At 47.5% G+C, this 27,028-nt stretch overlaps 11 protein-coding genes across 11 annotated transcripts; 5 read left to right on the top strand and 6 right to left on the bottom strand.

The window, feature by feature from the left end:
* Positions 1–309: 309 nt before the first annotated feature.
* On the bottom strand, positions 310–1,415 carry V1513DRAFT_482588 (meiotic nuclear division protein 1). The gene is made up of 4 exons (XM_066900394.1): positions 1,201–1,415; positions 831–1,175; positions 616–775; positions 310–554 (listed from the first exon to the last, which is right to left on the bottom strand). The coding sequence occupies exons 1-4, from the start codon at positions 1,237–1,239 to the stop codon at positions 451–453; spliced, it is 648 nt and encodes a 215-aa protein (XP_066756317.1). The 5' UTR covers positions 1,240–1,415; the 3' UTR covers positions 310–450.
* Positions 1,416–1,676: 261 nt separating this feature from the next.
* V1513DRAFT_436758 (uncharacterized protein) lies at positions 1,677–4,669 on the top strand. The gene is made up of 5 exons (XM_066896824.1): positions 1,677–1,988; positions 2,052–2,068; positions 2,116–2,226; positions 2,285–2,382; positions 2,447–4,669. Exons 1-5 carry the CDS (start codon positions 1,889–1,891, stop codon positions 4,452–4,454), a joined length of 2,334 nt encoding a protein of 777 aa, XP_066756316.1. The 5' UTR covers positions 1,677–1,888; the 3' UTR covers positions 4,455–4,669.
* Positions 4,617–5,467, bottom strand: V1513DRAFT_436755 (uncharacterized protein). The gene has a single exon (XM_066896823.1). It carries the CDS (start codon positions 5,267–5,269, stop codon positions 4,694–4,696), a length of 576 nt encoding a protein of 191 aa, XP_066756315.1. The 5' UTR covers positions 5,270–5,467; the 3' UTR covers positions 4,617–4,693.
* On the top strand, positions 5,446–7,828 carry V1513DRAFT_477096 (P-loop containing nucleoside triphosphate hydrolase protein). The gene is made up of 3 exons (XM_066900229.1): positions 5,446–5,635; positions 5,710–7,583; positions 7,638–7,828. Exons 1-3 carry the CDS (start codon positions 5,549–5,551, stop codon positions 7,693–7,695), a joined length of 2,019 nt encoding a protein of 672 aa, XP_066756314.1. The 5' UTR covers positions 5,446–5,548; the 3' UTR covers positions 7,696–7,828.
* A 721-nt stretch (positions 7,829–8,549) lies between these two features.
* Positions 8,550–10,660, bottom strand: V1513DRAFT_436747 (uncharacterized protein). The gene is made up of 6 exons (XM_066896822.1): positions 10,275–10,660; positions 10,114–10,216; positions 9,698–10,057; positions 9,226–9,635; positions 8,970–9,168; positions 8,550–8,913 (listed from the first exon to the last, which is right to left on the bottom strand). Exons 1-6 carry the CDS (start codon positions 10,530–10,532, stop codon positions 8,687–8,689), a joined length of 1,557 nt encoding a protein of 518 aa, XP_066756313.1. The 5' UTR covers positions 10,533–10,660; the 3' UTR covers positions 8,550–8,686.
* Positions 10,661–10,681: 21 nt separating this feature from the next.
* V1513DRAFT_436745 (mitochondrial 54S ribosomal protein mL59) lies at positions 10,682–11,631 on the top strand. Its single transcript, XM_066896821.1, has 3 exons — positions 10,682–11,268; positions 11,336–11,396; positions 11,454–11,631. Exons 1-3 carry the CDS (start codon positions 10,901–10,903, stop codon positions 11,508–11,510), a joined length of 486 nt encoding a protein of 161 aa, XP_066756312.1. The 5' UTR covers positions 10,682–10,900; the 3' UTR covers positions 11,511–11,631.
* Positions 11,632–13,288: 1,657 nt separating this feature from the next.
* Positions 13,289–14,960, top strand: V1513DRAFT_436737 (Zinc/iron permease). Its single transcript, XM_066896820.1, has 3 exons — positions 13,289–13,590; positions 13,648–13,760; positions 13,815–14,960. Exons 1-3 carry the CDS (start codon positions 13,431–13,433, stop codon positions 14,676–14,678), a joined length of 1,137 nt encoding a protein of 378 aa, XP_066756311.1. The 5' UTR covers positions 13,289–13,430; the 3' UTR covers positions 14,679–14,960.
* On the bottom strand, positions 14,898–16,350 carry V1513DRAFT_436734 (PITH domain-containing protein). Its single transcript, XM_066896819.1, has 3 exons — positions 16,082–16,350; positions 15,859–15,982; positions 14,898–15,783 (listed from the first exon to the last, which is right to left on the bottom strand). Exons 1-3 carry the CDS (start codon positions 16,176–16,178, stop codon positions 15,048–15,050), a joined length of 957 nt encoding a protein of 318 aa, XP_066756310.1. The 5' UTR covers positions 16,179–16,350; the 3' UTR covers positions 14,898–15,047.
* Positions 16,351–16,885: 535 nt separating this feature from the next.
* On the bottom strand, positions 16,886–20,098 carry V1513DRAFT_111815 (kinase-like domain-containing protein). The gene is made up of 2 exons (XM_066894126.1): positions 19,710–20,098; positions 16,886–19,625 (listed from the first exon to the last, which is right to left on the bottom strand). Exons 1-2 carry the CDS (start codon positions 19,842–19,844, stop codon positions 17,130–17,132), a joined length of 2,631 nt encoding a protein of 876 aa, XP_066756309.1. The 5' UTR covers positions 19,845–20,098; the 3' UTR covers positions 16,886–17,129.
* A 1,713-nt stretch (positions 20,099–21,811) lies between these two features.
* V1513DRAFT_422799 (uncharacterized protein) lies at positions 21,812–23,202 on the top strand (the record flags this gene model as incomplete). Its single annotated transcript, XM_066895999.1, has 3 exons — positions 21,812–21,904; positions 22,088–22,243; positions 22,297–23,202. 3 exons carry the CDS (start codon positions 21,812–21,814, stop codon positions 23,200–23,202), a joined length of 1,155 nt encoding a protein of 384 aa, XP_066756308.1.
* Positions 23,203–23,374: 172 nt separating this feature from the next.
* V1513DRAFT_111746 (glycosyltransferase family 20-domain-containing protein) lies at positions 23,375–26,390 on the bottom strand. The gene is made up of 2 exons (XM_066894125.1): positions 25,613–26,390; positions 23,375–25,558 (listed from the first exon to the last, which is right to left on the bottom strand). Exons 1-2 carry the CDS (start codon positions 26,193–26,195, stop codon positions 23,547–23,549), a joined length of 2,595 nt encoding a protein of 864 aa, XP_066756307.1. The 5' UTR covers positions 26,196–26,390; the 3' UTR covers positions 23,375–23,546.
* Between the last annotated feature and the right edge of the window lie 638 nt (positions 26,391–27,028).

The raw sequence follows: 27,028 nt of genomic DNA, 5'->3' as shown, positions 1-27,028 counted from the left end.
TTACAGCGACGCAACATGACGACCCAGAACTTGCAAACGCCGGTGGGTCATATTTATCGATCCATCCCCTCAAAGACGGCTGTCACAAGGGTTACTGTGGAAGACCTTCGTGTGGACGACAGCGTTACCATTAACTCGGAACAATGCTTGTCGGAAGCCATGATTAGTTCATCTTTGAAATTGCGACTTCTGTATCTTGAATCTCAATTATGCTTGTTAAGAGCGCGCTCTCCTATTCGGCATTTTTTGGGCATAGTAATTACGTTGGTGAGAGATCACAACTGGATTTATACCCGCGGCAGGCCCTTTTTGAATGCAAAAGATTGACTTTGAGTGTATTAGTAATAGCTTAGCAATATTCTCCGAATTACATGAGGATTCTATGTATAAATGGAATCTGCTGTCAACATTACCACCTCATTAACAGTCAGAAGAGGAGTACTGAACCCCCTAGGAGACCGAGTCAAGATCATCTGGAATACCAAATTCTTTATACACCATCTGTACGTCGGTCCCCTGTTCACGGAAGTACCCTATCACCGAAAAAATGTTATCTATATAGGTTAATATTGGCTCTCTTCTTTGCTGTCCGAATATACATGCAAAACGATTTACCTGTCCATCTGTTAACAGCTTCTTTCGCCTTGGCGAGAGCATGCTGTTGGATTTCCAACAGCTCTGGATCACAATCACTGTACTTCGAAATAGCAGCATTCAATGCGGATAGATTTGATTGTTTGGCGTCAACATCTTTTAGCAGCACTTCTCTCTCCTCCTAATTAACTAATTTAGTCGATTCGTACAACAATTGTTCTGCAAGGACGTTGTACCGTCTTCTCCCTCGCGGCACTTTCAAGCTGCAACTTCTCCTCTAACAATGCAACGTTCTCGTTGCCAGCTTCTACCTTGTTCCGCATACTCTCGAGTTTGAGTATACGGCTACGGCTTGCGTCGGATGGGAAACTCCAGTAATAATTACCAGAACCAATCTTCTCGCATCGCACCAGTCCGTCGTCGATAAGGCCCTGCAAAATATCCTTGATTTGCATGGAGTTAATTCCTGTTGCTTTCGCGCCTTGCCGCTCGATATCTTTTATTGCGAAGAATGAGAGGGAGTCATGGAAAAAAGCGAGAAGACGCGTCGCTTTTTCGGCGGCGGACATTCCCTTCCGAGACTAAATTCAAATGTCAATTACTTACGCCGCTATCTGATTTGCTATTCGAATTGATATTTACCATTTTACACAAAACCTGATCGGATCGGGTCGGGTCGCATCAGGCGTGTGTATTTAAAAAAAAATTGTGAAGAGTAAGTGTCTGACGAACCAAACCGATCTAGAGAACGTCTCAGTTTAAGCATGTATTGGCATGTTACACGAAGTCGTGGAGATTTTGTGTAACGTCACAACGACCACTATATATAAAAAAATCATGATACAATCATGTTGTTGTTATATTCGTGATGCTCGTCACCGAGATAATTTATAGGCGAATGTTTGATTTGATAGATGCAGCTCTATGGTGCAGCCAATATTCCCCCCATTTCTTATTTGCTAGTGGCGGAGAGTTGCTGGCCATGGTCACCAGGAACCACTGCGAATAACTCAGATCGTAATTATTAGATTTCCAGTTAGGAAGACACACAAGAAGGTAATAATAACCTGTATTGCCGACAACGTAAGTCTCTTACCCCTGATCGAGCGATTTCCAATTACTTGCCTCGAAAACAAGGCGGCGCCTCCTGAAAATCGAGGCTTCTACGAGGCTTCTTCGATGACCGTTGCTGCAACTTGTCTGTCATATGCCGCCTCTCCATCATCGCCTAGACTCTCCCAAAAATTTCATTTGTCACGGAAACAACTAATTCTTCATTTAAGGTTCCTATAATATGTCGAAGCGTCAACAAGTCAAGAACGAGGCGCTACTCCGGGAACTGTACGAGCTTCCCGAGAATCGACGCTGCGCGGACTGCGGTGCCCGAAATCCAGGTATGTTGTAACACTCTTCGGTGATGCGTGAACCATGTGATCAGGTCCCTAACAAATGGAAAGGATGGGCGAGCTGGAATGTATGTTGATGGAATCAATGGCCTTGGATATAAGATTAACAGCTTAGCTCGGCGTCTTCTTGTGCATTCGATGTGCGGGAATCCATCGGAAGATGGGAACTCATATCTCCAAGGTTAAAAGCCTGAGTGTAGATGCCTGGACCACCGAGCAGATCTTCGTATGTTCAATTAGTTGTTCCCTAATAGGATTCCGATTGCTGACTTCTGTTGTTTCAGGCCATGAAGGAAATGGGAAATAAGAAAGCGAACTCGATTTGGGATCCAAATAATGAGAGAAGTCGTTATTTGGGCAAGTATGATGGTGATGACGATAGGTATTTATTGAGATGACTCATGCTGTTTGTAGTGGAGGCTGCATGCTGACTGTCTGGCTTCCAGTGTAGTCGAGCGCTACATTCGGGATAAGTACGAAAGAGGAAAATTCAGACGAGATATGGAAGGTTTCACACAAGAGCGAGCGGCATATGACAATGAGTACAATTCATCGAGCCGGTCTGGCCCATCGTCCTCCTCGTCCTCGAGATGGTTCAGAAGAAGTAAGAAGGATCAGTCCGATGGGGGCAATCATGTTGATTCTCAAGAATCAAGTCGCAGCAGAAGGCACAAAAACGATGACATTTATCATCTGAATGATCGACGGAATACAGTGAAAGAGACTTATGAGTATGACGACGATTATGAATATGAGGACAAAATCTACAAACTCTTGGATATGGGTTTCAACGATCGGAAGCGAAATCTCGAGGCTTTGACTAAATCCAAAGGTGACCTCCTTACCGCAATCGAATATTTGACAAACCAAGACGAGTCTGAAAAACGACCTGCATTACCGGCGAGACCAGGTAATTCGGGACCCTCGTCGAGTGAGACATCGCAAGTTCCAAGCAGAAACGTTACTGGTGCGCCGAATTCTCAGCAGGCTCAATACACGGGAACTCAGTTTGGCCCGAGCCAAACAGTGTACGATCAGTTCGGGAATGCGATAGGCGTGTTTCCAGTTCAGCAATTCCAACCACCGACTGGTATACCTCCACAATTTGCGCAGCCGACTGGTGCTCCAGAGCAGAGTCAACAGCAGCAACTACCTCCGCAGCTTACGGGCATACCTCAAAATTTCCAACCACCTCCACATCCTCCTCCCTGGTTCCAAAGCCCTATGGTCACTGGTGCACCGCAACCTTTTAACCTGGCTTCGGACGCCAGCCAACACTTTCCATCCTTCGGAGCAGGTCCTCAGCAGCCCAATCAGCTCGCACCTCAAACAAGTAGTTATAATCCGGCACTGCAGCCTACCAATGGATTGGACGCGGGTATTTCATATCAGCAACGCCAGATACAGCCGCAACAGCCGCAGCAGTATGATAGCTCTTTTTTCTCGCCACAACTATCGGGCACGCAGAATGGTGTTATCCCGACGGCAATTAATTCGCAGCTTTTGGAAACACACTCATCTCGTCAGAAGCCGCAACAGTCTACAGGTGCTTATCAGTCGACGGACCTTGTCGCCGGTCTCGTCAACAAGCCTAGCTCTCAACAACCGGCTTCCCTGACATCCGCGTTCCAAAATATGTCACTGCAGCCAAGCCAGGCCCTCTCTGCGCAGACGCACTCGTCGAATCCTCTCTTCGGGCAGCAGCCACCGCAGCAGCCGTCGCAGGTCCAATTCTTACCTGCGCAGCAGCATCAGCAGCAGCATACAGTGGCTAGCCCGTTGTTTTCCCAACCTACCGGCCTCCAAGGGCTACAGGCTACTGGCTATCCACAAATGCCACAATCTAATATCTTGTTCCCGCCTCTACAACCGCCTCTCACCCAAGATGCATCACTCCAACAATCTCAACCGCAACAACCTGTGTCACAGCAACCACAACGGACAGGATTTTATCAATATCATACATCGAGTAGTGACATCCAACAACCTCCCCTTCCCCCGCCGCTGTCGCAACAACAGCCTCTGCCACCGCAGCATACGCAGCAGCCAACACAGCTACAGCAGCAACCATTTGCTTTGCAGCAGCCAATGCAAACTGGATATGGTCCCAAGGTTGATAAATCTACGATCTTGTCACTCTACTCTCATCCCGACTATTATTCCTCCCCTGTTGCACTTCCGGTAGGTGGCATCCCGCCAGCTCCAACTGATATGAGCAGAACGCAGATAAACGGTGCTGCTAAACCTCAAGAGGAAAATCGCGCTCTTAAGCCAGGCCATCGCAATCCGTTCCTGGATAAGCAGCAATCACCCACGCAACCACAGCAGCAATCTCGCGATATTCCAGTTCAGCGTGAACACACAGTGAGGTTTGATGATTCTGGTAGGGTTAGTCCAGATGCATTCGGTCAGCTGAGCGCATGGACCGGAGGAAGCAATGCTAGAAGGTCGTGAAGTAGAATAAGTGGAATAACGTTGAAGGTCATTGATTATTGGGTGGGGTTCTTGATAGTACTTTTGGCGATATACACTTGGCATTTACCAGTATTTGTAGTGGGGTGTACCGTGCTTTGTTACGTCCTAAGTCGCATTTGTGTGATTTGTTTTGTAGCGAAGTATGATAAATATTGTCCTTATTTCTATATAAATGACAAAGCACCACTTAACGCCAGACATATTAAATGAGATGCTAATTATACAGTGGTAAACAAAACACGAATCCAGGTACTGCACCGAAGGCATTGCACCAACACTTCCCCATCGTCCTCCTCCGCATCGATGTCACTCACCGCATCTTCTAGCATAGCTTCAGATAAAACATATGCATATTTCTTGCCGCATCTACATCCGCGATACCACACATGCTGAATCAAGCAATTGTCAGTTGTCTGCACTCGACATCCATCTGACTCTTCGTCGCCATCTAGCATATGAGCGACACATAAATTACCTTCGTCAAACTCATCCAAATCGATACCTTCTGCTTGTGCATGTATTCTCGTGACTCGGTTTTCTTCTTCGCCAAGGTCAAGCAATTCCGCGTCATATTTCTGCCGTCTGATAGGTGACGAGAGGGTCGAATATGCTTGTAATATCTCATCTATCGCGACCGTGAAGATATCATTACCAATATCTCGCAGTTTATCAGGATGGTATCGCAGTAACGCGGCGTGATAGGCCTTCCGAATAGTCGCTATATCTAGTTCTGGATTATGTGGTGGATGTGGCAGAGACAGTGCTTGGTAATGATTCTGGAAGTGCGGGGCCATATTATTTTTTCGCCGACGCGTTTAGAAGGACCTGCTGAATACAAATGTGCTACCGTTGACTTAACATTTAGAATGGAGTATTACACTGAAATATGTGATCTTGTATATTTTTCAGTTTGAAAACATCTTGCTGAAGTGTGAACGAATCATTGGGAATTTGAGTCACGTGTTTCCTGCACCATACAAAACTTTTCGCGAAGCTTCCAATCTCCACTCAAATTTTAGATCGCGAGATAGTCAGCCGAGCTTGTCTGATTAGCTTCATACTTACTGCGAAATATGGCATCGCAGGCAGCTCGACGTGGGCCAATGTCCGTTGACGAAATAATTCAGAAAAAAAGAGACGAAGAGGCGGCTTTGGCGAAGGTATTCATCCGTATTTATCTAAATTTTCCTGCTGCTACTTTCGCATGCAAGTACTGACAAATTCGCTTCTACAGCCCAAATTTTTATCGAAGAAAGATAGAGAGCGTATTGCGTTAGAGAAACTTGCCAAAGAAAGAGAAGCGAAGCAGCAACAACATCAACAAAACGGCACATCTAACAGTACCACGAGCACGAACAGTATTACGACCAATGGAACTTCATCGACTAATAGTACACCGGTCCCGTCTGCCCCACGAAGTATGCAACAGCAGAAGGGAGATTCTCGGAACTTTAAAGGATCGAGTCGTGATGCAGCGAAGGTTCCAAGTCCGCCTTCAGAAACGGAAAATTTGGATCCCGAAACGAAGTTATTGCGAGAGAGGTATATGGGTATTGCCGAAGTACGACGACAAAAACGGCGGAGGACTGCTTCCGACCGAAAATTCACATTTGACTGGAAGACGGAGGATGATACGTTTTCAGACTACAATCCTATTTACCGTGGCGAAGTGTCCGCATCACTTGGATTGAAGAACACGGGCGAGGCTGAGGAAAAGAAGAAACGCGCACTAGAATTGCAAGACATACCGCGTAAGAAGAAAGATACGGATTGGGACAACATGCATTGGAGCGAGAAGCCTCTTGACAAAATGAAAGAACGTGATTGGCGAATATTTAAGGAGGATTTCAGTATTTCTACAAAAGGTGGATCGGTGCCGAATCCTATGCGATCATGGGAAGAGTCTGGATTACCACCCGAAATCTTGCGCGCTGTTGAGGAGGTGGGGTACAAAGAACCCTCAGCAATTCAAAGAGCAGCTATTCCCGTTGCACTCTCCTGCCGTGACGTTATCGGTGTTGCCGAGACTGGTAGCGGTAAAACTGCGAGTTTCGTCTTGCCCCTACTATCATATATCATTGAGATGCCAGTTCTGAACGAAGTCACGAAATCTGATGGTCCCTACGCTATCATCTTAGCGCCTACAAGAGAGCTGGCCCAACAGATCGAGACGGAGACTCGGAAATTTTGTAACAGACTTGGTTTCCGTTGTGTGTCCATAGTCGGTGGTCACACTATTTCTGAGCAGTCTTTCGCATTACAGGAAGGCGCTGAGATCGTTATCGCAACTCCAGGTCGCTTGGTGGACTGCATCGAGCGACGAGTTTTGGTTCTTAGCCAGTGCTGCTATGTGATCATGGATGAAGCGGATCGAATGATCGACCTTGGATTTGAAGAGCAAGTCAATAAAATTCTAGAGGCACTGCCGGTTACGAACACTAAGCCAGACAATGACGACGCCGAAAACGCACGGTTAATGTCGACCTATCTTGGAGGAAAGGACAGGTATCGGCAGACCATGATGTATACTGCTACTATGCCACCTGCTATTGAGCGAATAGCAAGACAATATTTGCGGCGCCCTGCAACCGTTATCATTGGAAGCGCCGGTCAGGCTGTCGGCACTGTTGAACAAAGAGTCGAATTTGTCACAACTGAGGAAAAACGAAGGCGCCGCATGGGTGAGATTTTAAACTCCGGTGAATTTCAAGCACCTGTTATTGTCTTTGTCAATATCAAGAAGAACTGCGATATGGTCGCGCGTGAGCTAAACAGAATTGGATGGAAAGCTGTTATATTGCACGGTGGCAAGTCACAAGACCAGCGAGAGGCTGCCCTAAAGCAGCTCCGTGATGGCGAAGCCGATGCTTTGGTGGCGACAGATTTGGCTGGCCGTGGTATTGACGTTCCGGACGTTAGTCTGGTCTTGAATTTCAACATGGCGAAAAACATTGAGGACTACACTCATCGTATCGGTCGGACTGGTCGTGCCGGTAAATCGGGCGTTGCAATGACATTTTTGTCTAATGACGATCAGGATACGTTCTATGACTTGAAGCAGATGCTCTCCAAGAGCGCGCTAAGTAAAGTTCCAGATGAGCTGAGAAGGTATTTATGTCTATATAACTTTCAATTTGTAATATTTATTAACTTCCGTTGCAGACATGAAGCAGCACAAGCCAAATTTGCTGCCCGAAAAATGATGCAGAACATTCAGTGATTTTTCTGCCGTGTATATTCGACTGCGATTACATTGTATGTAACAAGCTGGGATGGGATAACTAGGATATTGGGCGTTTTATAGCGTTACTTACATGGGTGCATTTAATATAGCAAATTAATCTCCTTTAGCCTAAGCGGTAGTTCCCTTCATAGATCTGTGATTTAATATAAATTATGCAAGGTTTGATGCATGCGTCTTCAATTTTCTATAGATGCCATGTCATATTGCCATGCTAAAGCAACCCACATGACCACTTCCTATCTAGACATTCTGGATAGAAATTTCCCGCACAGACGAAGTTTCGTAATGTCCGATTGTCCTTGGGAGGTGTGTTGTTCTGATCTGTTTGACTGGGCAGGAGGATTGCGTCTGTCTTACGATTGCTGTCGCGATGTTGCTCGGTCCCCTGATCTAGAGATATTTTTAATATTTAAATGTTGCGTCAGTCGTTGTCTATATCATTCTGTGATATATAATGGCATATTTGCGATTGTTTATACGCTCCGAAATGTTGGTTTTGGACATTGTTGGAATGAGGCACGAGAGCGCATCATCCTACATGGCTCTCGGGTGTGTCACACAAGAGCTGATCAACAGGAACGTAGACTGTCGTTTCATAGTAAGCGCTCCCTGCTCAATGGAGCGCCTCACATCAAGTTTATGGAGATCAGGCATCGAACCATGTAATGGTCAGCTGCGGGTCATCGGCATCTCGCGATGAAATGGAAAATTGACCTATTGACCAGATAGTTGTACCTGAGAGTGATGTACCTATAATTCACTGCAGTACATTGAGCCGAACACAAATGGATCATTTGTGAGTTCTACATAGAACTTGCTACAAAGTTGCCGTCGAAGAGCAACGGTCAAGTCGATTGCTGACTTGACAACGTTGAAGTATTCATTGAGACAGTTTCCAACCAACTATTATATAATTACTGTTACACTTGCTTTCCAATGCACAATATTTGACATAGTATACAATATTTTATCGCCGTCGCTCCCAAATCTGTATGCAGCTCTCGTTCAAGAAAAGAATCTCTCTCCGGATATTCTCAATGTACAAATCTTGTATCTGGAGCCACTCGTCCCTGGTCTTATCTTTTAGTTGCACGCGATATACATGCTTTTCTTCCCCTTGCGGTGTAAATACAGACTCATGGGTGACATTGGCCACCAAGTCGTACAGCATTGGCTCAGTAGCCCCATCAACATCTATAATCAGTATCAGAATCTCGGGACCATACACCAAAAGTGGTGCGAAAACTCACATGGCGACATGTCTAAAGCTATTGACTGGAACGTTACTACAGTATGATTGATTTCTTCGATCAGGTTTGTCCTCGTAAACCGTTTGATATGGAAAATGAGGAATGGCGGAAGCTCGGTGATCTTGTACCGCCGGCGATCGCCGGCCAGTTCTTGGGTCGTTGACCCGTCATATTTACTAAGAATAGTTTGCAGCGGGACCTGCACATGCGTTAGTTATGTAGCAGGGCTATTTGTGAACTTTCATCTGCCTCTAACCTGAGGAATAATATTCTTGTCGATGTCACCTTGGAATAAAGGCGCCGGAGGTAGATCGAGAGACAAGAACATAAATGGAACCTCACTCTGTTGAATCTTTGTGTCGGTTTCGAATCGTAAGCGATCACTCGCGTCATCATGAGTTGTAATCCTTTGTGATTCGACTCGTATTATTCCCTGAAAAATTTTTTGTACAAAGCTTGATTTCAATCTTGTCTTCGAACCACCAAGGGCCAGATGTAGGTTATTGAGAAACCAGTTGAGAAAGTCAAAGGGATCGGCCTGCTCGGTAATTCGAAACCTTTTCTTTGAAATAGCAGAAACATGCTGCAGAAGTTCATGTGGTGAGACATGGCCCTTAAATGCTCGGCTATTCCATAGCTTTCGTACCAATATGCTGAGTCGTTGCACTGCGAAGCCGTGTTAATAGCAGGACGGTAGAACCTTTCGCATCACCTTAGGAAATCCTTACCTAGTTCTGGCCTTCCCTCAAAGTCTTCCAATATCAAGAAATTCCGTAACGGCGCAACATGCGCCAAACTTTGGACTATCACATTCAAATAATCATTTTGCTTGATATTATTCATGCCGACAAACCCAGGTCGGTAAGGCTTGTGATTCAAATCAAATGATTCAATTGGCATTTTGTCCAGTATTGCCACATCTTTCTTTGTGAAATTTGGGTTAACTACGTATTTGATATCGTCGAGGGCAGAGGACTTGACCTCATACGATTCGGGAAGCACGTAGACTTTGAGTGTTTGTAAGTTGATGAATACATGGTGATCCTCGTCGACACTATGAAAATAGGCATGTGACGATTTGCCACGACCTATAGTATGTCAATTATGATGTCAACGGATGTCAGAATCTGAAGTCTTTACTGGCCTTGGAAATATTTTCCGCACACTAAACAGGCATAGACGTTAACGTTCGAAAGTGAAACGGAACATAACTTTTCAAAATCGAAATCCAGTCTCTTCCGGTCGACCTAATTATAGTTAACACGGACATTCAGCTATATAGGACGGCCGTTAATGGCCACTCACGGTCTCCAAATACAAATCTGCAACAACAGCAGCAGCAGCAGCAGCAGGTGGTTCTTTTGCATCTTGATAATCCTCCTGCTCATAATCTTCCTGATCCCTGCCATCGCTCATATATCCATTCTCCGCAGGCTTCCCACTCCATTTGTCTGAAATGTCCGGACTCTCAGAGATGACTCGTATCTCCGCTTCATGCCTGATTTGGACGCGTTTCCGAGGCGGGCTCTGTCTCTCATTCAGTGACGGAGATCGCTTCGACATCTCGCACTTCGGTGCCTTGCCGTCAATAATAAGCAAAAATGTGACAGCTGAGCCTACTCTGCAATTTTCGTGTCCTTGTTTTGTGGCTTGGTCATTAATCGATGCTTTTTAGAAAAGGTAAATAATATCGCCCTAATATTTTACACGAGTCGTGAATCCATAAACTTTAATGGCTGGGTTAGGGAAGTTGAACGCTGAACCGAAGCTCAGGTGGACCATCTCCTCCCACGTACTTATTATTTTCATCAACCATTTCCCGCGGTTGTACAGTGTGCTGCGCCCAAGGCGACAAACGAATCAATTTAGAGATCGGATAGACAAATTTTCTCAGAGTGTGAGTGACTGAGGATAACATTTCGATATACATAATGGCGTCGAAAAGTATACAGTCAGCACTCGAGGTTTTCAAGCAATTGCCGCCAGTATTAGCCCGGTTCTTCAAGACATATCCACCAGTGCCAATAAAACAGTATGCATCGAAGCCGACATTGACTACAGCACCTGATCGCAATCCGTTTTTGATTGCGTATCACCCCGTGACGAAGAAAGCCCATGAACCAAAAATTTCGTTGCGGCGACAGAGTGATTTGTATAAATTAGCGAAGCAGTTTGGATTAGAGAAGACATTACCACCTATGACCAAGAAGTTTGGTATCCAGAAGATGATGTCCAAGAAGAGTATGAAAGGAGTTGTTAGACCCAAATTGCACAAGCACGAGAGAACTGCTGAGGAGCGGTATGTTACTATCATCATTGGTTCCGCATATATTGATGTATATTGATGCTAATTCTATCATTTTTAGACGTGCGAAGCGCGAGAAGGCTATTGCAGAGGCTGATGAACTTATTATTAAAGTCAAGGGCGTAAGTCGCAGGTCAGCATTTTGTAGGTTTATCAGACTAACGCACTTGTTAAAACAGAAACGTTACGCCAAAAAGGCAGCTAAGCGCGCTCTACCACCCAAGAATCTTTTCTGAAATTTCTTTCGATGGATGTGTTTGCTACAGTCGATCGAAGGTTCCTGTACAATAGTTTGGTCAGTGGCAACGATGAGAACATGTATATACAAAGATTTATTTTATTTTTTGAAGTCCAATGGATTAAATTCGATTTCATAATTCCGTGCCAGCTTGAGGGTACCATTGTCATGTGTAGCGAGCTTGCTAATCGGGAACTCTGTCAGCGTGGGTTTGCACCTTGATACTATCGTATTGGTGCGGACTTATCTTGTACTGGAAAATAACCACAACCTACATTATTACGGTTGCTATTGAGTGTGCGTAAGCTGATCGTAAAGCGCGGCGCAATCCAGCAACGGTTTGCGGCTTTTCCTGGCATTGGCTTCGTTGCAATTTAGTCGTTGTTCACGGTGGGTGGATTGCTATCTGGCGCGTGAGATGCTGGGGTCCACAACCACCTGGACACCAAGGGTCCAAGATTTCGGTTCGGGCTGTCATTTAATTTAGAGCTGTCGAAGGAATCTCGGAGAGTGTGCCCAAAATGTTCTGTTCTGGCTGGTTGCCTTTGCGGGTCCTGTGGTTTGCATCGTTCCCTCTTCATCGAAAGCCACATGATTGAAGTTTGAAATTTATCTCATGCGATTTTCATATCGTTTCCCAGTACCACAGTTCCCTGTATTCTAATTTCACTCAGAAATTACTAGTTACCTTGGCATTCCTCGCCACCCTAATGGGCTCGCATGTCATCAACAGCCAGGCACATGTGGTTCACATGTGCATGGTCTGACATGCAGCCACCAAGGTACTGACAGCAATATAGGTACAGTGTTGCCTAGTCAAACGGAATTACGAAAAATTGTAAGGCATCAAATCCTGGTCCTTCAGGGTTGTTTGCATGTCTTGTTCGCATCGTGGCAAGGAAGCCCTCAATTTTAGTAGGAGATAACCAACATATTTTGCCAGTAAGTCCCGAAACCTCAAATACAGGGAGAAGGCAACAAAAGCCTCCGGTGGATCCACAAATAAAGACTGGCAACTAGATCAGATGAGACATTTGGTCTCTTGTTTGCATGGTCTTGGGTAGTTACACATGGACATTATGGGAACCGTCGTGACTCAGGTCAAGGTTGCGAAAACGTGCGGTGCCCAAACATAATTCATGTCAGCCGATGCGATGTAGAAGATTTGGCCCAGGCGCCCAGCCAATCTCATTCGGCGTACATAAGAAGCATCGTCGATTGAGGGTTCCTTTCGGCCTTGGAGAGGGGTTAGGTGAGTGATCCCTTGAACTAAGATGGCAACTAACTATTCTCTGTTTGATGCCCAAACCGTCGTGCACAGTACACACAGAGTCAAAGACATTACTTTACTACTAACGGGATTAAATGACAACATCGCCTTGGACTTGCAAAATGTGTTGACATATTCACACGGTTGGCAATTTTATCTTAAGCGAAGTTGCTGCGGCAACCCTGCGACCCGTCATGTGAAGTTTATGAGTTCTGTTGCGGGTGCGGCTCATTAGTATGGGAATTTCGCCAAACATGTGGCTCGTTTCTGCGGCTCCTGCAAGGGAGGTGGCGGTGCGCCATTGACAGAACCACCAAGGGCCTCGTACAATCCGAAGGCGGTTAGTTAACTGGCCATTCTTGGTCAAGCCTGAAACTAGGTAGCCAATCAGAATGCTCGTATACGGTTAAAGTGCTCGCGTGGCCTCGATGCGATAACCCAAAAGGTACCCATGGATGGACAGACTGGTCTCTTTTGTTGCATCGCTATCTTCGCTTCTCCCCGTGCTCCATTTTCTTTGCCTGACAGTGCTTGATATGTGCCCCTATCGTAGGTCGTAAAGGTCTCGTTCGTCACCCGTCAAGTTATTTGACCAGTTACTCAACAGTCAATTGTTCGCTTTCTGCTGAACTTCGATCCTTTTTTATCATGGTTGCACTCGCTGAGCAACTTCTCCCCTATTTTGTCGAAGTCCTCGTGAGGCGTGACGACGGGGATACTCCTGCGTGTCCTACCGACAATGAGTACAACGGACGGCTAGGTGTCCGTATCTCGGCCATCTTCGTTATCATGTTTAGCAGTACGCTTGGTAAGTCCCTGATTGGTGTACTGGGATATCTGTCCTCTGGAAGCTGACGCCATTCAGGTGCACTGTTTCCTGTTCTATCAAAGCAGTCACGCCTCAATGTCCCGGAATTGTTCTACTTTATTGCAAAATTCTTCGGTTCAGGTGTCATCATTGCCACTGCCTTCATTCACGTATGATACTGCAGTCTTGCAAGACTAATTGCTCAGATGTTAATGTTCTTTTAGCTTCTGTCTCCTGCTGTCGACGCCCTCGGCGATCCATGCCTCGGTGGTACCTGGGCAGTCTACCCCTGGCCTATTGCCATTGCCATGATTTCAATCTTTATTTTGTTCTTTATCGAGCTTGTAACTTACCGATATGCGACATTCGACTCATTTGCTGCAGATATAGCTCCACATTCTCATAATCACACGACCAGCCACATAGAGACAGACGTTAACACGAACGCGAACCACTTCTCACACGTCAACTCCCATATTGACACAGACAGCGGAATCAACAGTCCTGACGCGCTCAGACTGAGTGACAAGGAGACTGCTAGCGGAGATCTCGGAGATCTCGGAGATCTCGAGAAGAATGCTCCTATTTCGGAGAGTCTTAGTGCGCAGCTTGCGGCTGTGTTCATTCTCGAGTTTGGTATTGTCTTCCACTCTATTTTCATTGGACTATCACTCGCGATAGCTGGCGCGGAATTCAACACTCTGTACGTTGTATTGGTCTTCCACCAGGGCTTTGAAGGTCTCGGTCTGGGTACTCGTCTGGCTAGCACACCATGGTCACCCAATCGAAAATGGGTTCCCATCCTCATGGCCATTGGCTATGGTCTCACGACTCCTATCGCCATTGCCATCGGTCTCGGTGTCAGATACTCCTATAGCGACGCTTCTCGGAGAGCTTTAATTTCCAACGGCATCTTCGACTCTATCTCCGCCGGTATCTTGATGTACACTGGCCTTGTGGAGCTCATGGCACATGAGTTTTTGTTTTCCCATGAAATGAGCCGGGCGCCGTTCAAGTACGTCCTCGCTGCGTTCCTGATGATGTGCATAGGCGCTGGCCTCATGGCTCTTCTCGGACGGTGGGCTTAAGCTTGCATTTGTAATTGATGTACATTTAAATTCCTGTGTAAAAGTTTGTGTTTTTCCTGTCACAAGCATTTGGTGTATCTTTTTTAATGGGCCTGTTTATCATATAAGTGGTTGTTGTCTTTTCCCTTGGATGTGTTGAGATTTTGGAGATTTCTCTCGCACACATGTAGCTGGTACTACGATGACTGTGAGGGGAATTATATATTTTGTGAAACTGTATGGGCATATATGGCGTGTATTGGGATCTATCTATAATTGCGTATAATAGTTCATGTCCACCGTTGCTTGATTCACGGCTCCTCTGTGATGGCCATGTAGAATAGCTTATAATAAGCAAATGCTAATCAACATATTCCCACCAACAAATAATTATTCATCCTGTTTACCCAACTTACCCATCTCGAGTTTATCTCCTTTCTCACCAATAAACACGATCTTAACAACACCAGTCGGTTCATCCTCATCTTCGCCCTCCAGAAACACAACGAGGGAGCTTACGCGCTGAAACCGGACATACCGCAACCGTACTGCGCTCCACCCCTGCTCATCAGGCTCAGAGATTTCAGCTTCATGCACAGCCGGCACGGAACTGGTGTCGTCGAACGACAAAATCGCAGGCAAATTCGTCCATATCTTTATCTTTGTCGCTCGCTGTTTGACTTCGTCATCGTCCTTCGCGAGAGGGGATTGGATCAGTATCGAATGTACCTTCGTCCCGTTCATAAATGGCACGTAAAACAATAGCTGCGAGTCCGCGTCGCTTTCAACACTGGGCGTGCCGACAGCAGAGGAGACGATTGTAGTAGAAAACAGGTCGCGCACCGATGCTGTTATGTCGCTCGAATTTGGTGCGGCGGCGTTAAGCGCTTCAAGATTCTTGAATTCAATAGTATCGTTGATAATTTCCCAGCCTTTTGGGATCAGTTTTTCGTATGTACCCATTGCTACTTGCGTTGACGAAGAAGATTCGGCTGATGGCTCATCTGTTGTGGAAGCAGTTTCGGTCAGTGACGCATATGCTCGCAATGTTTTCTCAAGCTCTGGTAAATTCGCCCCTCGAACTCGTGCAACTTCCCGGCCTTTGTTGAGGAATAAAAAGGTCGGCCTAAAATACCTCCGTTAGCCTAACACATCCCACACTACGCAATACAATTCACGGGTCTGGTATTGGACTACTTACACGGCAGTGATCTCAAATTGTCCGGCAATGTCCTTATTCTGATCGATATCCACCGACGCAAAGGCGACATTTGGATATTTCTCTGGGAATTTTTCAAAATGAGGCGCGATCGTCTTGCACGGGCCTACGCAGTCATTTATCATTAGTTCATTCAATTCAGATCCCCCACCCAACAATTTTTATAGCAGACGAATGAAATCAACAGGCAATGAGAACAACGTACCACACCATGTTGCATTAAAGTCAACAACCGCGAGCCCATACGCTGAAAGTGTCACGAAATCTACCTTGTTCGTGATGACTTGGACTCCGTTCGCCATCGATTTTCTTCTATATTTTATCGTCGCCGGATTTGAAATACAATAGATGGATTCACGACAACAAGGTCGAGGCAACTATAATCTATTCGACACTGCTGCCGTATATTGACTGCTCGTTTGCAAGAATATAGATCACTCTAGAAACAACCGCGTTGTTGAATTACCGATGACGCGCGTGCCGGGCAGTCGGTGAAGTGTATAAAGGTATATGCTGCTTCCCATATAAAGCAATAACCGCACTAACCAAACAGCGCATTGGACGCCTTGGTTCATCACACCATTGCTGGCCACAAAACCCCTCAGTTGCCGTAAAAAATCGACATTCGAAATACATATAAGTTACGAGCATATTCCAAAGTATGGAAGACCATGATCGACTGATAATAGATGATCGACTATATTGTGTAATTCACAAATGTACAATTAATCTTATACCACTAAGTAAATACGTGAAACAAAAATAGAAGAAAACCAACGCGAATACAGCAGACATCACAAACCGATCAATATAAACCGAGTATATACAGACAACCTCATTCACCCTACTCGATGCCGCAAGTCATCTGCCGCGTAATTATACAAGTATAAGTATGTAAATTAAACAAGTAGCAAAAAGCACCAATGCGCAATACCTGTCATGTAAAAAGCCAAGAAAAATTAAGTAGATATTATAAGTAATGTTCAAACGCCGGAAATCCTGAAACCCGTAGTAGTAAAGAAAATGTTTCAACTGTTCCCGATATCCCGACACCTGTTACCCGCCAACCCGGTAGATCCATGTTACCAATAAACAAATAAAAGGAAAATGAGAAATGTACATGCACGCAAGAAAAAATGAATTCAAAATGAGGTGAGAGAGCGCATATAAAACAAACGTCGCTAAGCGAAGGACGCCAATGCACCATATGCGTGACGATTGACTACCTTCAATTATATACAGCAATAATGTCATCACAACGCAGCCGGAGTGCGAACACCAGACCGCATGACAGACGTATGGGAGTGGATGCTGCCGCTCATCTCTATCTTCTTCTTCAACGAGGCAAGACGATTGCGAATGCTATTAACATCTGCAACTCTTAGTATCAGGATATCACTAAAGTAAAGAAATATCAACTTACATCCTTCAACCGTCCGCTTATCGTCTTCATCTACAGGTTCAGCCGTTCCATCCTGATCTAGGATGGCCTGGAGCATCCACAACGATGTCTCGTAGGCAATTTCGCATCCAGGCAAGTCATCGCCAACCAGCTCATTAATTGCCGCAGCTCGAGACATCTCCAACGCGCGGTCATAAATTAACTTCTCGGCAGTAACTCCAGCCGCAGCATCAGGACTATAGGGAACACCCTTGCCAGACGGATCAGCCAACTTCATACGCACAAATTCAGCCTTTTCCAACGCTTCATTGAATCGCTCGCGGACCCACTGGACAGCGTTGTTGAGACGAGCAGACGCGCCGACCGATCCATTCTCGGCCCACCAAGTCGCCGCCAAATCCATTGCCTTGGCAAGTAAGGACAGCGATTTGACAAATAAAACGAGCGCTTCTTCAGACAAAGTCGCTACCGCATCCGCAGTAAGTTCTGTCGACAACCCGATATCGCTCGACGGTGTTGATGGGAGCAGCTGCGAAAATTTTACCTGAGCGAATTGATATACGACATTTGACTTCGCAGCCAGATCCTCAATCTGCACAATAACGCTCATCTCTCCGTCGTCAATCGGATGGACATCTTTCGGCGGCGTAGATCCTCGACTGGATCGCCCATATGGAAACGGAGGCGAACCAGGTAACGGGATGGACCCTTCAGCTTTGCCAAACAGACGGGCGCTTGCCATAGACAGGGCCTTGGCTAGTGTCGAAGTCGGGGAGCTCCCGGACATGAAACGGCGCTGATCAAGAGAATGGGAGTAGCCCCGTGCGCGTGGATTACTGCTTGAGTACGATGAATTGCGCGATGATGTTGACAGCCGGCGTTGCAATGCAGCATTCGTGATGAGTTTGGGAGAATATGCCAGTTCGTCAGCAAGCGCGTTAACTTCGACAGTACGCTTTTCAACGACGACGTACTCGCGCTCAAACATGACATCGTCTTCTGGACGACCAAGCGATCCGGTACGAACAAGCGACTGTTGAGTGGCTTGGGCTGATCGACGACTGCTGGTGCTGTTTAGTGACGATGATCGCTCTCGGCGGTCTGACGTCGTAGGGTTTGCCTGCTGCTGACTGTTCTGGCCCAATAGCGATGAACCAGGGGATGGAGACTTGTGCTGTTCAGGCCGGTCGGACGACGATGACTGGTGATCTGACGAAGACGATGCCGGACGCTGATGCTGAGCAGACGTCGTGACTGGATGTCTGGTTTGAGGCAACGCTCCCTGGCTTGGCTTCCGTCGCGGAACAGGATGCGTCGCACGGTTGGGTGTCAATGTACCAATATCCGCATTCGCCGAAACAGGCGTTCCTCCAGTGACGGTAGCTGGTTGCGCCGAATGCACGCGGGTAGGAACAGTTGCGGACGAGGGAGGCGTAGGATTCTTGGAAAGATATTCGGCAATAAACTTATCCTCCTCCATACCGTCCATGAAACTAGCAACATCCTGTACCTCAGGAATCTCACCTCGAACGACCTCATCTTCGAAAAACTCCTTGAATCCCATACGCTCGACTGGATTACGACGCAAGAGCCCACGAATCAACAACTTCATCTCGTCCGATACGGGGACATCTTCCGAAAACTTAATTCGATCATCGCTTTTTTCTATTTTCCGCAAGAGCTCAACGTGGTTACTCGCGCGGAACGGTGCCTTGCCCATAGTCATCTCGTACAGTACCGTCCCAACTGACCACAAATCCGCTTTTGCATCATATTTCTCATACCGCAGTATCTCTGGCGCCATGTATAACGGCGATCCACAGAGCGTCTCCGCTAGACTAGTGCTGGGTAGAATGCGTGCGAAGCCAAAATCTGCGAGTTTGAGCACCGGCAAGCCCCATCTGCCGGCATATCCCAAATCGATTGCCTCTTGCTCGGTACGGGGCGGCGGGCAAAGCAGTAAGTTCTGCGGCTTGACATCGCGGTGAATAAGATTGCGATCGCGGAGAAAAGCTAGTGCGCTGGCGAGTTGCTTGAGAAAATGGCGAACGACGACTTCGTTGAGACCCCCACCGGGTGGATTTGGGAACTTGGCGACCATCGACGCGACGAGCGGGATGTTGGACAACTTATCACGTTTTTTGATAAAGTAGCTCAGATCGCCTAGCGAGCAGTATTCCATGACGAGATGGATGTATGACGATGAATGCTGGCAGTCCATGAGCGCCACGATGTGTGGGTGCGATAGAGTCTTGAGGATCTTTATTTCGGATTCTAGATTCTCGAGCAACTTTTTATTAAGTTTTGCACGGACAACGGACTTGATTGCAACCGCCGTTTGTGTTTTCTATAGCAGGATAATGTCAGTATAATCGAACATCTGCAGACAAGCTCAGTCGCCAATAATGGCGATGAGTCACATCGCACATACCATATGAACGCCCTTATAGACGTTGGCAAAGCTACCACGGCCGATTTCACTCCCGATGCGGTACTGGCCTATCGAATAGTCCATCGGCGGAGCGCCGGATGGCGCGGACGAGCTCGGACGCTGCTCGTGAGGCATTGGAGGCGGACGTGCGCTGTTCCGAGGGCCGATAATATAGAGAGCGGCGCACAGCGAATGCTGCCGCGGGAGTAGATTAAGTAGTACAAGGGAGGAACGGAGATGGTTTAGAAGGTAGGGAAATGACAGAAGAGATGATAGAGGGGACAAGAAAGGAGTTGGCGGTAGAGATGTAGGTATGAGGCAGATGGAGGCGAGATGACGAGCAAGCGACTGACCAAGGAGGTTGACCGTGGACGGGGCACTGCACAGCCACAACTCGCAGAGGAAGTGGCGGAATTAGCGTGGCTGTGGTCGGTCCCTATATGTCATCACCGCCCCACCTGATCTCATATGTGGCGCACCATTGTGGCGCACGGCCTGTCTCTGTCATAGTCATACTGTTTAATCCGTTGCTACTTTATTCAATTCTATATTACTAAGTGAGACAAGACAACATGCAAGCGTTCTTCGACAATTCCGAGAGGTGACAGGAAGGTTCCTCTTTTGTGTTGACTTATAGATATCGAGCTGCGAGCTCACGCTGTCATGCGATAATAATGACGTGTTGGGAGTTTCAATTTGGGAGTTTAGATATCAAATATTAATTAGAGTCCCCCCGCCCATAACATAATTTACTAACATGCCAGTCCTGTGTTAGCCCTAGAAGTGATCGCAAATATATGTTATCATTTAATAGAAGGCTTACGGCACATATATGTCTGTATCAGTTGTACAGAGTGCACAGTATAAGCTAAGTTAAATGTATGAATCGCACACCTTGGTTCAAATACGGTTCAGTAGTCGCGGACATTAAGAACCGGTTCGATTTGCAAATGGACTTTTAAGTCTTCGAGTTTAGTATGGATTGACGGGCTAGCAAGGATTGAAATTAAATCTGTGTGATTGGCCGTGAGTTGAGTATGTAGTGTTAATGGAATATATACTGTATATTACTATCATCTGCGGTACTGCTTGTCTTATCATATTCGAATATTCCTGTTTCAGACGCTCCATTTAGCTCAGTTATCAGTATAATTATTCGTCCAGAAGATCACGCACAAACGGTACGATACCCCGTGCTACTGTCACTTATAATCCGAGGGTCTCGTGTACTTAGTCAGCGAGTCCATTAACTAAGGATTAATTAAGCCCGACACAACGCGAAGTTTAATTTGTTCCCCTGTACAGTCGTCTGTGCGGAATGTTAATAGTCGGATTAGACTGACAGAGAGATATGATGAAAATAGTCTTCCGTCAAATGACTTTGAAGATGTAGATCGACTAATATTATATAAAACAATCTCGCAGTGCCATTAAGAAAACGGGTCGGGACAGGTAAAATTTAGTTGCCGTGGGGAGGTCAGCATATGGCTGCACAGAACCTAATTAAAATTGCTGGGTACTCAAGGACCTTAGTGCGTTAAGTACGGTCAATTAATTTGTTATTATTGAAGCACAAATCAAAGAACTTGCGACTACACGTCGACAGATAAGAGACCTGTTATATTTTGTGTGTGCTCTGTGCGGCCTGAACTGTCTGCTGGTAACTGATTAGTTAAAGTCTTACGCGGCCCGGGCAAAAGGTTGCGCTCCAACTACTACTCCAACTACTTACTTACTCCTGGCATTGTTTTCCTCTGGACAATCTCCAAGACTAAATAATATTTTCTTCCTCCTCCTGGTTGCTCCGTCAGTTCGAATCCGTACGATTCCCGCTCTATCCTTGTGCGTCCAAGCAGCCGTCGCACGCAGTCGCCTAACCTTATGCTAATTTTGGTTTTATAATTTTTACACGATAATTCACTCCCCCTTTCTTCCCAGCAATTGGATTCCGCACCTATTACCACTATTCCTGGCACCTCTCGCCATTCTACATACTCTTTACGCTGCGGAAATTCTGTATATTGGTGCCTAGTTGGCTTCAAATAACGGGTCCTATTTTTACTCCGCAGGCTTAACTCCGAGGTGACACCAGAAGCAGCCAAATGGAGCGCACGGAGTATTACTCTTCTCCGCTTTTTGATGTCGGGCTTTTAATCGGGGATCCCTTTGCACTCGCGACGATATCAGTTGCTACTGTATGTTATTTCTGTTCTGTCAATACTCTATGAATTGTTGTTTGGTGGTCGTTGTTGATTGTTAGAGGACGCGGATGAAAGACGGTTGTCGAGGGTTAGCGCGCTTGCGCAAGCGTTGGATGCATCCACACGACCGTCCAGCACTTACAATAATTAGTACAGGAGATACTGACAATCGAACAGATAGGCTGGTTTATTAGCTTGGCAGCGTCCATAGCCTCAGACGTCGCGGGTCCATATCCGCAGTTCAGCTGGTGGGGCATAGCTTACGAATTTCTCGTCATCTGCGGCGTCATCTACGTTATCGGAGCGAACGCCATCGAACCGTACCGCGTTGCCGTAAGTGTGTTTCAGCGTTCGGTTGTTGTGGATGGACATGCTAACGGGGATAGATGGTGGGATTCACGGCCGCAGCGCTAGTATATACCACTAACTCGACCAACAACCTCGTGTACACCGGTCGTGCTGCGGACGCAGCAGCCGCGGCCGGCAACATCCTTCTATCCATTATCAACATCCTCTGGATTTTCTATTTCGGAACCACGTCTGACGCGGCGCCGCACGCGTTTATAGACTCGTATGCGTTGCATCGCGAAGCGCGGTATAATGACCGGCCAAGCCGGAAATACCCGCCGGCGCAGCCGTCGCCGTCTCATTCGCGCAGCTTCCAACCAATGCAGCAGGCGACATCGCAATCGCGGTTCCAGCCGCAGTCCCAGCCGCAGCCGCAATCGCAATCGCAGTCGCAATCGCAGTCGCAGTCGCAGTCGCAGTCGCAGTCGCAGCAGGGGTACTACGAGACTAGCCCTGCTACGGGGTCGACAAGACCGTATCAGCAGCAGATGTTCACGTCCGCGCAGTTGAACGGATTCGAGACGACGAGTTTACAAGGCGGCGGGCCTGGAAGCATGGCCACGCGCCGCCCGTCTGTTGCCGCGCGCTACACTGGGTCGTCGCATAATGGGTCCGGGCTAGTTTTGCCGCAGACGGGAAGTGCTACGAATTTGAATTCGGGCAACGGCACGATGTTGAGCGCCCAGGATGAGCACGGGCAGATGCAGCAAACTATGGCCCCAGGCACGGTGATGGAGCCGCTGGACATGCCGACGGAATATCCACTGCGTGCGCGTGCGATATACAGTTATGAGGCTAATCCTGAGGACGCGAACGAGATTTCGTTTGTCAAGGGTGAAATTCTTGAGGTTAGCGACGTGTCGGGACGGTGGTGGCAGGCGCGAAGGGCGAATGGCGAGGTCGGCATTTGTCCGAGTAACTACGTTCAGTTGCTGGACAATTAGTCTTTTTTGTATGTGCATGCGTAGATGAAAAGAAACAAAAAGTGTTAGTACGTTTGGGTAATTTTCTTGGACGCACGATGGGTTCGATACATTTGGAGTCTTGCGGCGTGGTTTTTTTTAGTTATCTATATTACTGCTTTGTGTATAATACTTGTAGGAGATATAAAGGTGTTACGAACATGTATATTTTTGTACAATAAACGTGCCTTCCCAAGAATACAAAGGTGAAAAAAAAAGTCTAACATTTTAATACATACATCATGATGGCGGCTCTTTAAAAAAAAAAAAAAAAAAAAAAAAAAGTTTCTCATGCCCAACTAATGAACCACAAACTACAAGCAAATCTAAAGAAGCCTAGTCTCATGGACAACACTGGACCCCATCTCCTGCGCGACGTCGGCCAGGCCGACCAACTCGCCCACGCTCTTGACGACCTCTGCAGAATCAATCAAGTGCCACGTCGCGGTCGTCATCTTGGACGACGGGCCAATCGTGACGGTGAAATTGCAGTCCTGGTCTAGAGCGTCGACCTTCCGTAACGCCCGAAACATGTCCTCATCGGTGCTGTCGTCGCCCATACATAGTACGAAATCGGGTGTGGTAGCCGTGCCGTCGACGTCCTTGTACTCGTGCACAAGCCCCTTTGCTATCTCGCCTTTGTTGACAAACCGTGGCCGGACCTCCAGATTCGCCTTGCCCGTCATGACCTCGACATCGTACTTCGACGTCACCGTGTTCTCGAGATGGTTCTGGCATTCTCTGGCCTGGAACGCGCCATACTCCGGGTCAGCGCGGCGATAATGCCACGTTATCGCCGCGCGTTTGCGTTCAATAAAGGAGCCCTGCGTGCGCTCGGTGTAGTACTGGAAAATGTCAACCACGTCTTTCTGCCATCCCATATCGAACGTTTCGGTAAGGTTGACCCAACTCTCGGAGCCGATTCGACGCATGAAACAGCCGTGTTCGGCAGAAAGTCCGAGTCTGTGGATACCGCCAAGGTGTTGCTCCAGAAACGCCTGGTCTCTACCGGAAATTATCCAGACTTGATTGCGCGAGTCGGATGCGAGCCTCTCTAGTGCGTCCAGTACGCGCGGATGTGGGATTGCCGCCGACGGCTCTTTGACGATGGGAGCCAATGTGCCGTCGTAGTCAAACATGAACAATCTGCGACTGGCGGACTTGTACTTTGCGTACATTAACGGTCTGTCGAGGACTGGTGTCATGTGGGAATGGTCGTAAGAGGCGAGCGTCGACACGAGCTTCGACAGGAACTGCGAGACCCAGGCTTGGATTGTGTGGGTGGTGACGTGCTTATAGAGCTTTGCCTCGAGCTCGGCCTTGCGATCAGGCTTCATCACCAGACAGGCGTGAATTGCTTTGGCTACGCCGACAGAGTCCCACGGGTTAACGATGATCGAGTCAGTGAGCATGCCGGCCGTTCCCGTGAACTCGGACAATATAAGCGGGCCATGGGAATCCCGCTGGCAGACTACATACTCGAGGGATGTCGTGTTCATGCCGTCTCGGACGGACGTAATCAGCGCCAAATCCGCGACGCGCAGCAATGCGAAATACTCGTCCCGGGCAACCTGCTGGGGATAATGCTGCACGGGAGTGAAATGGAGCATTCCGTATGTGCCGTTGATATGTGTGATAATCTCGTTCACTTTTTTCTCAATCTTTGCCGAGTGCGCGTATGCAGGACTGGTGAGCTGGATCAGGACGACTTTCTCAACCATTTCCGGGTACATTTGGCAGAACATTTCAAACGCGTGCAGCTTTTGGATGACGCCGCGTACGGAATCGAGTCTGTCGCGACCGACGATGATTTTCTTGCCGGGGTACAGATCGCGGATTGCGACCATGTTCTCGCGCACGGCCACGGTGTCCATATCGCGCTGGACACGCGCAGCGTCGATGCCGATAGGGAACGCATCTATCGCGACCCGCGCGCCAAATGCGTCCACCGAAGCGGACGTCGACTCGAATCCGAGCACACGTGTGCAGGCGGAGATGAAGTGCCGGGAGAAGGAATAGGCCTGGAAGCCGATCATGTTGGCGCCGAGCATGCCTTCCAGCAGCTCACGCCGCTTGGTTAGGTACCTGAAATATTCCGATGAGGGGAACGGCGCATGCAGAAACGTGCCGATGTAGGCTTTTGGCAGGCGTTGGCGCAAGATTTGGGGGAGTAGTAGCAGATGGTAGTCGTGGACCCAGATAATATCGCCGGGTTTGTAGATCTCGCAGATTTTGTCTGCGAATGCCTCATTGAACTTGACGTAGTCGAGCCACCACTTCTTCTCCTCGATGCCATCTGACGGTTCGCCCAGAATGTAATGTAGCAGTGGCCAGAGGACTTTTTGTTTTCTGATTAGTCGGTAGTTGTCAACCATTGCGGATTAGTACTTACCTTGCTCTGCATATGCTCGCCAACGACCCTGTTCTCCTCCGTACAAAAACACGGGGGCGATAGTGCTTCCGCTTTTGGCTGCGGCCTCTTCAAGCAGGGACTTTGCCTTTGTCTGTTCGATCTCGGTGAGCTTGAATTCATTCATGACCGGCGAGGCGTGGTTTCCCGCGCTGGCCGTTGCCGCAGCAACTTGGGCGGCGATGCGGGCGTCGTAGTTAACGATCTCGCCCGTCCACGCGACCAACACAGTCTCCCAGCTCGTGCCGGTCTCGAGAAAGGATTGGCCGGAATAAAGTGCAGAGTTTCCGCGCCGATGACGGACAGCGAGCGGCAGCTCTGCCAAGATCGATGGCGCGCCGCCGCTGCTCTCAGTGTCGCCGATAGCTACTTCGTCGATGACGGCGGCGAAGACGTCAGTAGCGTCGGGCGGGACGTCGGTGTAGAGCTCGTAGGGGAGAAGGTTCATGGCCGAGATGACACGACCGGTGCAGCCAATGGCGATGGCATCCTGACAGTCTGGCATGGAGCAATCCGTGGGGTTTGACAGCGGCGGCACGTGTATATGTGCGGTTGTGGACGGCATGGCGAATCGAGCGTATGCCTATGTCTTTGTAGACGCACGTATTAAGACTATAAGAGCATATACCAGAAGTGGAGGACGAGAAACAGAAAGATATTGAATGGACGATTATGGAGAGCAGTTGGGTGGAGCCAACACCGAACGGCCCGAGGCGGGTTCGAAGCAGTAAAAGCGTGCGGCTGGATCTACATACAGCCCGATGGCATCGTTAGTAGGAATGCTACCTAGGCGCAAGCTTAAGTATAATAATAATGTGTTATGTGCTGCTTAAAATATATATATTGTCTAGGAGAACCAATTGATCTGTTAATGTTTGCTCTCGTGATTCTCAGTGGGGATCTGCATGAGCCAGCTGGCAGAGCGTGAATTATGTTATGGGCCAGAGAGTGCTAGCTGGCAAATGCACTGTCACGCTACCTTTTTTTGTATGAATATTTTGTACGTGATTTACCCCATCAGTTTCTATGATACTCTCACTCTACACAACGTAGGAACTGCAGATGAGATCCAGGGCTGTAGGGGCATGCGGGGGTTTGGGCAGCACTCAATGCATAATCTTGGTCCAAACTGCCATTGCCTACATACATTCACAGCTAATTCAAGAGCCATTCCGCGACGTGGTATCCACAATAGCAAAATCGCTTTTGTATTTTGCTGCTGTCGTCGATCGTTCAATGGTTAACGATTGTTTTTTGATTAGTATCTATTCTGGAACAAAAAACACGACAAGGAGTACGGCACAATGTGAGGTCGATGTGCGTGCATTTTCACCACAATAAGAGCAGCATGTGACGAAATATATTACTTCCAAAGCCAGCAAGCAGATATAGCAGGCT

Source organism: Lipomyces chichibuensis (assembly GCF_038497645.1).
Source record: "Lipomyces chichibuensis strain CBS 12929 unplaced genomic scaffold V1513scaffold_2, whole genome shotgun sequence".
NCBI lineage: Eukaryota > Fungi > Ascomycota > Lipomycetes > Lipomycetales > Lipomycetaceae > Lipomyces > Lipomyces chichibuensis.
The sequence above is the reverse complement of the archived record's forward strand: the minus strand, read 5'-3'. Positions and strand labels throughout refer to the sequence as shown.

Coding starts and splice junctions, on each gene's coding strand:
- V1513DRAFT_436737 (XM_066896820.1), top strand. CDS start 13,431: ATGGTTGCACTCGCTGAGCAACTTCTCCCCTATTTTGTCGAAGTCCTC. Junction 13,591..13,647: donor CATGTTTAGCAGTACGCTTG/GTAAGTCCCTGA, acceptor GACGCCATTCAG/GTGCACTGTTTCCTGTTCTA. Junction 13,761..13,814: donor TTGCCACTGCCTTCATTCAC/GTATGATACTGC, acceptor ATGTTCTTTTAG/CTTCTGTCTCCTGCTGTCGA.
- V1513DRAFT_482588 (XM_066900394.1), bottom strand. CDS start 1,239: ATGGTAAATATCAATTCGAATAGCAAATCAGATAGCGGC. Junction 1,176..1,200: donor ATAGCAAATCAGATAGCGGC/GTAAGTAATTGA, acceptor ATTTGAATTTAG/TCTCGGAAGGGAATGTCCGC. Junction 776..830: donor GTGCCGCGAGGGAGAAGACG/GTACAACGTCCT, acceptor TTAGTTAATTAG/GAGGAGAGAGAAGTGCTGCT.
- V1513DRAFT_436745 (XM_066896821.1), top strand. CDS start 10,901: ATGGCGTCGAAAAGTATACAGTCAGCACTCGAGGTTTTCAAGCAATTG. Junction 11,269..11,335: donor GAGAGAACTGCTGAGGAGCG/GTATGTTACTAT, acceptor TATCATTTTTAG/ACGTGCGAAGCGCGAGAAGG. Junction 11,397..11,453: donor TTATTATTAAAGTCAAGGGC/GTAAGTCGCAGG, acceptor TTGTTAAAACAG/AAACGTTACGCCAAAAAGGC.
- V1513DRAFT_111815 (XM_066894126.1), bottom strand. CDS start 19,844: ATGCCTCACGAGCAGCGTCCGAGCTCGTCCGCGCCATCCGGCGCTCCG. Junction 19,626..19,709: donor TCTATAAGGGCGTTCATATG/GTATGTGCGATG, acceptor ATCCTGCTATAG/AAAACACAAACGGCGGTTGC.
- V1513DRAFT_436758 (XM_066896824.1), top strand. CDS start 1,889: ATGTCGAAGCGTCAACAAGTCAAGAACGAGGCGCTACTCCGGGAACTG. Junction 2,227..2,284: donor GGACCACCGAGCAGATCTTC/GTATGTTCAATT, acceptor CTGTTGTTTCAG/GCCATGAAGGAAATGGGAAA. Junction 2,383..2,446: donor TATGATGGTGATGACGATAG/GTATTTATTGAG, acceptor TCTGGCTTCCAG/TGTAGTCGAGCGCTACATTC.
- V1513DRAFT_436734 (XM_066896819.1), bottom strand. CDS start 16,178: ATGGCGAACGGAGTCCAAGTCATCACGAACAAGGTAGATTTCGTGACA. Junction 15,983..16,081: donor CTTTAATGCAACATGGTGTG/GTACGTTGTTCT, acceptor ATGACTGCGTAG/GCCCGTGCAAGACGATCGCG. Junction 15,784..15,858: donor CAATTTGAGATCACTGCCGT/GTAAGTAGTCCA, acceptor GAGGTATTTTAG/GCCGACCTTTTTATTCCTCA.
- V1513DRAFT_111746 (XM_066894125.1), bottom strand. CDS start 26,195: ATGCCGTCCACAACCGCACATATACACGTGCCGCCGCTGTCAAACCCC. Junction 25,559..25,612: donor GCGAGCATATGCAGAGCAAG/GTAAGTACTAAT, acceptor GAAAACAAAAAG/TCCTCTGGCCACTGCTACAT.
- V1513DRAFT_436755 (XM_066896823.1), bottom strand. CDS start 5,269: ATGGCCCCGCACTTCCAGAATCATTACCAAGCACTGTCTCTGCCACAT.
- V1513DRAFT_436747 (XM_066896822.1), bottom strand. CDS start 10,532: ATGTCGAAGCGATCTCCGTCACTGAATGAGAGACAGAGCCCGCCTCGG. Junction 10,058..10,113: donor GTGCGGAAAATATTTCCAAG/GCCAGTAAAGAC, acceptor GACATACTATAG/GTCGTGGCAAATCGTCACAT. Junction 9,169..9,225: donor ACAAGAATATTATTCCTCAG/GTTAGAGGCAGA, acceptor ACGCATGTGCAG/GTCCCGCTGCAAACTATTCT.
- V1513DRAFT_477096 (XM_066900229.1), top strand. CDS start 5,549: ATGGCATCGCAGGCAGCTCGACGTGGGCCAATGTCCGTTGACGAAATA. Junction 5,636..5,709: donor AAGAGGCGGCTTTGGCGAAG/GTATTCATCCGT, acceptor TCGCTTCTACAG/CCCAAATTTTTATCGAAGAA. Junction 7,584..7,637: donor GTTCCAGATGAGCTGAGAAG/GTATTTATGTCT, acceptor CTTCCGTTGCAG/ACATGAAGCAGCACAAGCCA.